Genomic DNA, 12,089 nt, shown 5'->3' with positions numbered 1-12,089 from the left:
ATGAGGCGCGAGCACTATGTCCAGATCAAAACTCTAAAAGTTCCATTACAGGTCGTAGAAACAAGTCAAACGATGTATGGAATCAATCTTTAGGATGTTTTTAACATAAATCATCAACCGGAGAATTACATTGTCTGAAGAAAACCACTGGAACGAGAGCTAACTCTGTCGGGACCGTGCGTCACGAGCCTGAGACACTCTGCCAGACGCATGATTCATTCAGCTCCCATTCCCCCCTCCTTTATAGCAGAAGCCTGAAACAAGTTTCTAAAGACGGTTGACATCTAGTGGAAGCCTTAGGAAGTGCAACTTGACCCCATAGACACTGTGTATTTGGTAGGCCAAGCTTTGAAAAACTACAAACCTCAGATTTCCCAGATTTTTCTCAGGTTTTCGTCTGACATATGCGTTCTGTTATACTCACAGACATCATCCAAACAGTTTTAGAAACTTCAGAGTGTTTTCTATCCAATACTAATAATAATATGCATATATTAGCATCTGGTACAGAGTAGGAGGGAGTTCACACTGGGCACGCTATTCATCCAAAAGTGAAAATGCTGCCCACTATCCCAAAAAGGTTTAACTGACTTGCCTAGTTAAATAAAACATTGAAATAAATTACCTCAGCGTGATGACACTGGTATAGAGGATCCTGTCATTACCTCAGCGTGATAACACTGGTGTAGAGGTTCCTGTCTTTACCTCAGCGTGATAACACTGGTGTAGAGGATCCTGTCATTACCTCAGCGTGATATCAACTGCTGCCCATTCATCATCCACCCTCACAATTGTTTTTCACACTTATTCCGAGATCACTTACAAACCTTTTCTAGTAGAGCCCACTGGATCCTGACACTACATCATCACGATGTAATTTCTACAAATACTAGGTCTAACCACAGGACTGGTGACCACCACAGACACTCGGGACAAAGTTCCAACACGGTGTTGAACATAAAACAGCTATGAGATCTGTGACCGGATCACTGTACAGGGCCATCATACATTAGTGCTTCATACATAATGCAGCATTCTGAGGAAAGGGGTCAATTATCAACAGGCGGCAACTGAAAAGTCACAGACGTGGCGTGAAAGTGGCCAAACCCTCTTTGGTCTGTGTGGATACTGTTGGCCTCTAAGCAGGGGACTGGCTCCTAATGCAGAGCTGAGATGTCAAAGGATAACTGACTACTTTAATTAGGAAAGAGGGGACCCCTGGGAAGATGAGTGAGGAAGATAGTGCCAACTACTAGCCCTGGAGGACTGGCTCTAACCCAAATACACTGGCCAACAAGCAAAGGTATAGGACTGACTGGTGCACTGTACTGTAGCTGTTGGGAAAAGGGATCAAATGCCTCTAGACTAGAGTCAACAACAAAATGACAGAGGTACTATAGGCGGGAGGTGTCATGAATATGCCTGCCCACTGGTTACGTGTTTGGCCCCTGTCAGTTAAGGTTAGGTCAGGTTTTGGCTGTGCTCTGATGCAGTGAAATGAAGCTTGACCCAGGTCAAATCTTGGTTAATGCACTTTAAAGCTGTTGTGGTCTTTTATTGTGGTGGTTTTCAGCTAAGGCCAGTATTGTCTGTTGTCTGAAACAAGGAAGCAGGTTTGGCCTGTGTTGTTCAGTGCCAGGTGCTCCATGTTTTACGCCCACTGAATCTCTCACACTAACAGCTCCACAACATTGGTACCCTTCCATCCACATTACCATCTCTTTTCTATCCACCATCTCTGTGGTTTTTTGTCTCTCTTTATTGTCTCATCTTCTCACATCTCCATTCAATTGACCTTTCTGTCTATTACTTTCAAATAAAACCCACTGACCATATCACCCTGACAGCCTCTAAAACGTTGCTGTTTCCATGTTCTGTTTTCTCACTCTTTCGCCAATCGTTTCTCCGACTCTGTTTGTTTCCATTACATCTTTACGTGGTGTGACTATCTTCACCCAATCTCTATTTATATCTGTCCATACACAGCTTTCTCCACAAGTCTGAGCTCTCCTCCCTGGCTGACCACACACACACACACACACACACACACACACACACACACACACACACACACACACACACACACACACACACACACACACACACACACACACACACACACACACACACACACACACACACACACACACACACACACACACACACACACACACACACACACACACACACCTTTCTGTGACAGGCTCTGAAATGGAGGGAGGGGGCTCCACGTGGCTCACCAATCTGTTCACCATGTCTGTCATAAAGCAGAGATGCACTGGAGATGCTTTGACTCACCAAATGACAGACAGGATCCAACATTCAGACAAATGATGAATGGTAATATACAGGACCATAGCCCCTCTCCTCCGAGATACAAACAAACACATAGGATCGGGTAAACATACAAAACACATGCAGGTACTCAAACACACCCCCTAGGAATACCACACATACATGCACTCATGCTCTCACTTCCCACACTGACAAGTTGTCTTCATCGACCCCCCCCCCACAGGATTAACCACATGGTCTTACCGTGAAGCAGGGGATGCCTGTAACCAGTGAGTAGACCAGCAGTGGGGGTATCTTGCTGGTGTCATCCGGGCCGGGGTAGGGCTTGGAGAACGTCTTGTCGTAGCAGAAGAAGCCCTGGATGTGCACAGGGAACGTGTCTGTGTACTCAAAGTAGTACGCCAGGAGAACCGTCCCTGCCATGATCACCAGCTGGAAATAGAACATGATCCCCGCGTTAGGCAAGAAGAGGAGGAGGAGGTGGCGGAGGAGAGGAAGGAGGGAGAGTCAAGTCCCGGTTCCCCTCATCCACAGAGAGAGGCATAGGAGTGATGGGAGCGAGAGAGAGGTCCGGTGAAGAGATCAATGGAGGCAGAGAGCACCTACTGTAAGCCTGACCAGTGCAGCGGGAGACAGAGAGAGAGTGGAGTACGAGAGAGAGAGAGAGAGAGAGAGAGAGGAGTACGAGAGAGAGAGAGAGACTGAGAGAGAGAGAGAGAGAGAGAGAGAGAGAGAGAGAGAGAGAGAGAGAGAGAGAGAGAGAGAGAGAGAGAGAGAGAGAGAGAGAGAGAGAGAGAGAGAGAGAGAAAGCTGGAGGAAGAGAGAGCGAGAGAAGGGCGCATCTACAGGGGAGAGGAGGAAGATGGAATAAAAACAGAATAAATAGAATTCTTCTGCAACATGAAGAGAGAAAACAAAGAATATCAGAGAGCGAAAGAAAGACTGGGAGTGAGGAGGGTGAAAAGAGTGTGAGGGAGAGGGAGAGGGAGAACTGCTTGCATTGGTATCGGTGCCGGCGCGCCTGAGTCTACTACGGAGGAGCAGTGGGTTATTTTTGCATGCTGTGTATGAAGAGTAGTGTGAATGTGATCATAAGTATCCTCCAAACCAGTTATATGAGCTGACATCCTCTGTGACATTTTCAAAGTCTGATTCCAGGGTTTTTCTTATATATAGGCAGATTCATGGATATCAGAGATAATAACACACTACTGAGATATCAACTCAATAGCAAGTCGTCCTACAGTTTAAAAAATATATATGAAAATGGTGTCTACAATAATATTTTCCCACATATTGAATAGACCAAAATATACATTTACATGACTTTTTGTTTCACATGGAATATACACTGTATGGTGGAATGGAGCTGCATCTGACTTAACTCAAATACACAAAACAAATCCTAGCTGAATGGCCTCGTTTATCAGGGAAGTGAAGGGATAGTAATAGCCCCTTTCCTTCCACTTAGCTAGGGACATGGTGCTGGGTGAGGGGACATGTTTCAGCTTCACACTCCCTTAGGATATTATCTGTGCTCCATCTCCCTCTGACCATAGACACTGCCGACATCTGCGACACACACACACACACACACACACACACACACACACACACACACACACACACACACACACACACACACACACACACACACACACACACACACACACACACACACACACACACACACACACACACACACACACACACACACACACACACACACACTAGGGTACTCAGATATTAATATATTTTTTGTCTTCACTCTCTCTACCCTCCCTTGAGAGAGAGACATGTTATGCCATGAGCGGTTGTCATGGTGAAGAATATAACGGTAGAGACGAGTTCACAATATTGTGCAATTTCATTTCCTCTCAGCAGGATTTATGAATGCATAAAGTGTGGAGGTATATTGTCCTCATTCAGAATGATTCAAGTGTCACGAACGTTGTTGTAAGAATCGGACCAAGGTTCAGCGTGGTTTGGGTTCATCCTCTTTATTTAACGTGAACTGGCAAAAAAATAAGAAAGAAATGAATGTGAAGCTATGCAGTGCTCAAGGCAACTATACACAAACAAGATCCCACACCAAACACGTGGGAAAAGGCTGCCTAAGTATGATCCCCAATCAGAGACAACGATAGACAGCTGCCTCTGATTGGGAACCATACCAGGCCAACCTAGAAATAAAGAAACTAGAATGCCCACCGTAGTCACACCCCGACCTAACCAAAATAGAGAATAAAAGATCTCTAAGGTCAGGACGTGACATCAAGGGAGATCATTGTAAGAGTAATGAAGCACTAATGATGACCAGCAACATCACTGAAAGATACATAAGAGCTAAACGTATACTTTATAATTGCCGTTATATTAAATTATACTGTTTATTAACTGTATGTTCTATCCTGACAATGAGTATGCGGAGTAGGTTTATGTTTAAGTAACACATCTGCAATAATGTAGGCTATTCCAGATACAACATTATCTTATCAACAATGATACCCAAAGCCCCTGATTTATCACATTCCAAGCTAATGTGATTCTCTCTTTGTGTAGCTTTATCCCCAACAGCCTGGAGAGAAACAGAGATATTTTGAAGTAGGAGTGAGTCATATCATTTCCCCGTACCATTATTTTACATATGATCTGGGAGAGATCTGGGTTGGATTTGAATCATTACATTCTGAGAACTGTCCATCTCACAGTAATGCATTTGAAAGACATCTGAGAAAATGTATGTCATTGTGTTATTAGCAGTACATTGTTCAATAAGACACAGTAACAGTAGTGAGGACATTATGCCCATTCAGGTGGCCTCTTGTCCAAATCCAGTTGTGGGTTTGTTGTTTTTTGTGCCAGTCTCACTTTCATCTGACTCATTGGACTGGTGATGTTCAGACACATTATTTACACCCTGACACCTCCTCAACCTCCCTCTGCTTCTCTCTCTCTCTCTCTCTCTGTCTCTCTCTTCCTCCCTCTCTCACACTCAATCACTGTCTACAGTATATCTCTCTCTCACGCACATCAATGTGCTTGTATCTGACTGGTCCAGCTGTGCTGCTGTCAGAACTCATGTCAACCAATCCCTGGTCAGTCCTAATTCCTAACCTGTGATGGTCACAATGTGAAACATGGCAGTACTGTTTACAATGTGGGCCGGTCCCTTTTAATATCAACCAGTATGAAAAAAATCCTTTAAAAGGGGCAGAATAGTAAAAAAAAGAAGAAGATTTCAAAGAAATACCTGATATTTCAACTCTATGAGGTCAAAATAACACTGAAATTGTGAAAATGATAATGCACTTATTGTGTAAGAGCTGTTTAAAAAAACAAACATGGAATTTCAGCCTGTTCAGTTAGGATGGTGTTTTTTAATTCTCTTATTTTACAGGAAATGATGGTTCCTCTAGCCTGGAGGAGGAACTTGCCCACTGCCGTTATGCAGGTGAATGAGGACCCAAAAGCGACTTGGCGAAAACAGAGTCTTTATTCCAGTAAAGGAAATAGGCAATACTCCTGGACAATCAGAGCAGAAAACAAAACATAAAAAACTTAATTCCACTCGTAGTGACGAGGACAGACTGGAGACTCGACCATTAACTGTAGGTTGCCTCGGGAAGGCACCGACCGTAGCAGACTCAGACACCTGCTCACACGCAGCATCTGAGGGAAACAAGACACGACAGGGCGAGACAAAGACACAGCACGGCGAACATAATACAAGGATCCGACAGGACAGAAACGGAAAACAAGGGGAGAAATAGGGACTCTAATCAGAGGGCAAGATAGGGAACAGGTGTGAAAAGACTAGATGATTGAGTAGGAGAATAGGAACAGCTGGGAGCAGGAACGGAACGATAGAGAGAGGAGAGAGAGGGAGGGAGAGAGAAAAAGGGAACGAACCTAATAAGACCAGCAGGGGAAACGAACAGAAGGGAAAGCAAAATGACAAGACAATATAAGACAAAACATGACAGTACCCCCACTCACCGAGCGCCTCCTGGCGCACTCGAGGAGGAATCCTGGCGGCAACGGAGGAAATCATCAATCAGCGAACGGTCCAGCACGTCCCGAGACGGAACCCAACTCCTCTCCTCAGGACCGTAACCCTCCCAATCCACTAAGTATTGGTGACCCCGTCCCGAGAACGCATGTCCATGATCCTACGTACCTTGTAAATAGGTGCGCCCTCGACAAGGACGGGGGGGGAGGGAAGACGAACGGGGTGCGAAGAAAGGGCTTGACACAGGAGACATGGAAGACAGGATGGACGCGACGAAGATGTCGCGGAAGAAGCAGTCGCACAGCGACAGGATTGACGACCTGGGAGACACGGAACGGACCAATGAACCGCGGAGTCAACTTACGAGAAGCTGTCGTAAGGGGAAGGTTACGAGTGGAAAGCCACACTCTCTGGCCGCAACAATACCTAGGACTCTTAATCCTACGTTTATTGGCGGCTCTCACAGTCTGTGCCCTGTAACGGCAAAGTGCAGACCTCACCCTCCTCCAGGTGCGCTCACAACGTTGGACAAACGCTTGAGCGGAGGGAACGCTGGACTCGGCAAGCTGGGACGAGAACAGAGGAGGCTGGTAACCCAGACTACTCTGAAACGGAGATAACCCGGTAGCAGACGAAGGAAGCGAGTTGTGAGCGTATTCTGCCCAGGAGAGCTGTTCTGCCCAAGACGCAGGGTTTCTAAAAGAAAGGCTGCGTAGTATGCGACCAATCGTCTGATTGGCCCTTTCTGCTTGACCGTTAGACTGGGGATGAAACCCGGAAGAGAGACTGACGGACGCACCAATCAAACGACAGAACTCCCTCCAAAACTGTGACGTGAATTGCGGACCTCTGTCTGAAACGGCGTCTAACGGGAGGCCAGGAATTCTGAACACATTCTCGATGATGATTTGTGCCGTCTCCTTAGCGGAAGGAAGCTTAGCGAGGGGAATGAAATGTGCCGCCTTAGAGAACCTATCGACAACCGTAAGAATCACAGTCTTCCCTGCAGACAAAGGCAGACCGGTAATGAAGTCTAAGGCGATGTGAGACCATGGTCGAGAAGGAATGGGAAGCGGTCTGAGACGACCGGCAGGAGGAGAGTTACCTGACTTAGTCTGCGCGCAGTCCGAACAAGCAGCCACGAAACGGCGCGTGTCACGCTCCTGAGTAGGCCACCAAAAGCGCTGGCGAATAGAAGCAAGAGTACCTCGAACGCCGGGATGACCAGCTAACTTGGCAGAGTGAGCCCACTGAAGAACAGCCAGACGAGTAGAAACAGGAACGAAAAGAAGGTTACTAGGACAAGCGCGCGGTGACGCAGTGTGCGTGAGTGCTTGCTTAACCTGTCTTTCAATTCCCCAGACTGTCAACCCGACAACACGCCCATAAGGAAGAATCCCCTCGGGATCAGTAGAAGCCACAGAAGAACTAAAGAGACGGGATAAGGCATCAGGCTTGGTGTTCTTACTACCCGGACGGTAAGAAATCACAAACTCGAAACGAGCGAAAAACAACGCCCAACGAGCTTGACGTGCATTAAGTCGTTTGGCAGAACGGATGTACTCAAGGTTCTTATGGTCTGTCCAAACGACAAAAGGAACGGTCGCCCCCTCCAACCACTGTCGCCATTCGCCTAGGGCTAAGCGGATGGTGAGCAGTTCGCGGTTACCCACATCATAGTTGCGTTCCGATGGCGACAGGCGATGAGAAAAATAAGCGCAAGGATGAACCTTATCGTCAGACTGGAAGCGCTGGGATAGAATGGCTCCCACGCCTACCTCTGAAGCGTCAACCTCGACAATGAATTGTTTAGTGACGTCAGGAGTAACGAGGATAGGAGCGGACGTAAAACGTTTCTTGAGGAGATCAAAAGCTCCCTGGGCGGAACCGGACCACTTAAAACACGTCTTGACAGAAGTAAGAGCTGTGAGAGGGGCAGCAACTTGACCGAAATTACGAATGAAACGCCGATAGAAATTAGTGAAACCTAGAAAGCGCTGCAACTCGACACGTGACCTTGGAACGGGCCAATCACTGACAGCTGGACCTTAGCGGGATCCACCTGAATGCCTTCAGTGGAAATAACAGAACCGAGAAAAGTGACGGAGGAGACATGAAAAGAGCACTTCTCAGCCTTCACGTAGAGACAATTCTCTAAAAGGCGCTGGAGTACACGTCGAACGTGCTGAACATGAATCTCGAGTGACGGTGAAAAAATCAGGATATCGTCAAGGTAGACAAAAACAAAGATGTTCAGCATGTCTCTCAGAACATCATTAACTAATGCCTGAAAAACAGCTGGAGCATTAGCGAGACCAAACGGCAGAACCCGGTACTCAAAATGCCCTAACGGAGTGTTAAACGCCGTTTTCCACTCGTCCCCCTCTCTGATGCGCACGAGATGGTAAGCGTTACGAAGGTCCAACTTAGTAAAGAACCTGGCTCCCTGCAGAATCTCGAAGGCTGATGACATAAGGGGAAGCGGATAACGATTCTTAACCGTTATGTCATTCAGCCCTCGATAATCCACGCAGGGGCGCAGAGTACCGTCTTTCTTCTTAACAAAAAAAAACCCCGCCCCGGCAGGGGAGGAAGAAGGCACTACGGTGCCGGCGTCAAGAGACACAGACAAATAATCCTCGAGAGCCTTACGTTCGGGAGCCGACAGAGAGTATAGTCTACCCCGAGGAGGAGTGGTCCCCGGAAGGAGATCAATACTACAATCATACGACCGGTGAGGAGGAAGGGAGTTGGCTCTGGACCGACTGAAGACCGTGCGCAGATCATGATATTCCTCCGGCACTCCTGTCAAATCGCCAGGTTCCTCCTGAGAAGTGGGGACAGAAGAAACGGGAGGGATAGCAGACATTAAACACTTCACATGACAAGAAACGTTCCAGGATAGGATAGAATTACTAGACCAATTAATAGAAGGATTATGACATACTAGCCAGGGATGACCCAAAACAACAGGTGTAAAAGGTGAACGAAAAATCAAAAAGGAAATAGTCTCACTGTGGTTACCAGATACTGTGAGGGTTAAAGGTAGTGTCTCATATCTGATACTGGGGAGATGACTACCATCTAAGGCGAACATGGGCGTAGGCTTCCCTAACTGTCTGAGAGGAATGTCATGTTTCCGAGCCCATGCTTCGTCCATAAAACAACCCTCAGCCCCAGAGTCTATCAAGGCACTGCATGTAGCACCCGAACCGGTCCAGCGTAGATGGACCGACATAGTAGTACAGGATCTTGATGGAGAGACCTGAGTAGTAGCGCTCACCAGTAGCCCTCCGCTTACTGATGAGCTCTGGCTTTTACTGGACATGAATTGACAAAATGTCCAGCAAGTCCGCAATAGAGGCACAGGCGGTTGGTGATCCTTCGTTCCCTCTCCTTAGTCGAGATGCGAATACCTCCCAGCTGCATGGGCTCAGTCTCTGAGCCAAAGGAGGGAGATGGTTGCGATGCGGCGAGGGGAAACACCGTTAACGCGAGCTCTCTTCCACGAGCTTGGTGACGAAGATCTACCCGTCGTTCTATGCGGATGGCGAGTGCAATCAAAGAGTCCACACTGGAAGGAACCTCCCGGGAGAGAATCTCATCTTTAACCTCTGCGTGGAGTCCCTCCAGAAAACGAGCGAGCAGCGCCGGCTCGTTCCAGTCACTAGAGGCAGCAAGAGTGCGAAACTCTATAGAGTAATCCGTTATGGATCGATCACCTTGACATAGGGAAGCCAGGGCCCTAGAAGCCTCCCTACCAAAAACTGAACGATCAAAAACCCGAATCATCTCCTCTTTAAAGTTCAGGTAATTGTTAGAACAATCAGCCCTTGCCTCCCAGATAGCTGTGCCCCACTCTCGAGCCCGGCCAGTAAGGAGTGATATGACGTAAGCAACCCGAGCTCTCTCTCTAGAGTATGTGTTGGGTTGGAGAGAGAACACAATATCACACTGGGTGAGAAAGGAGCGGCACTCCGTGGGCTGCCCGGAGTAACAAGGTGGGTTATTAACCCTAGGTTCCGGAGGCTCGGCAGACCAGGAAGTAGCAGGTGGCACGAGACGAACACTCTGGAACTGTCCAGAGAGGTCGGAAACCTGAGCGGCCAGGTTCTCAACGGCATGATGAGCAGCAGACAATTCCTGCTCGTGTCTGCCGAGCATGGCTCCTTGGATCTCGACGGCAGTGTTACGAGAATCTGTAGTCGCTGGGTCCATTCTTGGTCGGATCCTTCTGTTATGCAGGTGAATGAGGACCCAAAAGCGACTTGGCGAAAACAGAGTCTTTATTCCAGTAAAGGAAATAGGCAATACTCCTGGACAATCAGAGCAGAAAACAAAACATAAAAAACTTAATTCCACTCGTAGTGACGAGGACAGACTGGAGACTCGACCATTAACTGTAGGTTGCCTCGGGAAGGCACCGACCGTAGCAGACTCAGACACCTGCTCACACGCAGCATCTGAGGGAAACAAGACACGACAGGGCGAGACAAAGACACAGCACGGCGAACATAATACAAGGATCCGACAGGACAGAAACGGAAAACAAGGGGAGAAATAGGGACTCTAATCAGAGGGCAAGATAGGGAACAGGTGTGAAAAGACTAGATGATTGAGTAGGAGAATAGGAATAGCTGGGAGCAGGAACGGAACGATAGAGAGAGGAGAGAGAGGGAGGGAGAGAGAAAAAAGGGAACGAACCTAATAAGACCAGCAGGGGGAAACGAACAGAAGGGAAAGCAAAATGACAAGACAATATAAGACAAAACATGACAACTGCAGAGTGACAGGTGCCTCTTCTCCTCTATTCTAAGATCATTAAGTGTTAATTGACGTGGAGCTAGCTGAGGACCACCCGCAGAGCGCAGCGCCCAACACCCGTCCAACTAGAACGCTCTTCCTTTATTCTTAGTCACACACTTCTGGGTCGTGGCCAGGGACTATCTAATGTGATGATGGATGTTAAAACAGTTTGTCCTCGTCATTTCCTTCAAGGTAATTGAAGTTATTAAGCATGTTTCATAAGACTGAATAGTTTAGAAGCAATACATTTGAAACGATTCTGTTTCCGAGCCTAAGCAAGTGGACATTCGCTCAGGCTTCCTGACTGTGGTTATACAGTTATACAACTATGTTCTCCTGATCAGGTGTTTTGTAGGGAGCTATTGTGCTCGCTAGTCCCACTTTAGTGTTGTTCTAGCGCTGTTATGTGTTGTTTGTGGTGGAATCGTTTCAAAATGACCTGCATCCCTCGCAGAGAGATACTTTCTTGCTCGGGATCTTGCATTGTTAGCACTCAAACACAGGGGGAGATAATTGTCATTACCTTCAATGACCACAGTTTGAGTAGCAGTCGTGACACCAACACTGCTGAACACAGTTACCCTGCTGTTCACCTTTGCAGCAAAGGCTTGCCTGTCATACACCTCCTCACAGCACCACTATTCAAAATGACACAGACAGGAAGCAATTTTGCCCTTTTCTGAAATTACTGTTCCACCTCCTTGCTTAAGTATGACGTTAGGAATTTCACATTGTGTGTATATCTTTTCCTTTCAACATGTCACATTTTATGTCCTGTCTTTCTTCATTTTCCTCAAATCTTAACCTTTACCTTCCCCTCTCTCAAACCCCTGATTCACCTCCTAAAACGATCTTTCGCTCTTTCTCCCCTCAGTCTCCCCTTAGGGTTTATTGTTCTCCACGTCTCCTCCACTCGTATTTTCCCAGCTGTTCTCTAACATGGAATGTTTTAACTCTGGTGAATATTTCATAGCTG

The 12,089-nt window shown here is 47.1% G+C and overlaps 1 protein-coding gene across 3 annotated transcripts in view; it reads right to left on the bottom strand.

The window, feature by feature from the left end:
* plppr2a (phospholipid phosphatase related 2a) overlaps positions 1–12,089 on the bottom strand; it is a 56,161-nt gene that overhangs the window by 24,069 nt on the left and 20,003 nt on the right. For all 3 annotated transcript variants that reach the window (XM_046306253.1, XM_046306254.1, XM_046306252.1), the window contains exon 3: positions 2,539–2,727. In XM_046306253.1, the coding sequence (XP_046162209.1) occupies positions 2,539–2,727 (189 nt within the window). The remainder of the gene's footprint in view (positions 1–2,538; positions 2,728–12,089) is intronic.

The sequence above is a fragment of the Oncorhynchus gorbuscha genome, linkage group LG16 (genome assembly GCF_021184085.1).
Source record: "Oncorhynchus gorbuscha isolate QuinsamMale2020 ecotype Even-year linkage group LG16, OgorEven_v1.0, whole genome shotgun sequence".
Taxonomy (NCBI): domain Eukaryota; kingdom Metazoa; phylum Chordata; class Actinopteri; order Salmoniformes; family Salmonidae; genus Oncorhynchus; species Oncorhynchus gorbuscha.
This window is presented reverse-complemented; position numbering and strand designations above follow the sequence as displayed.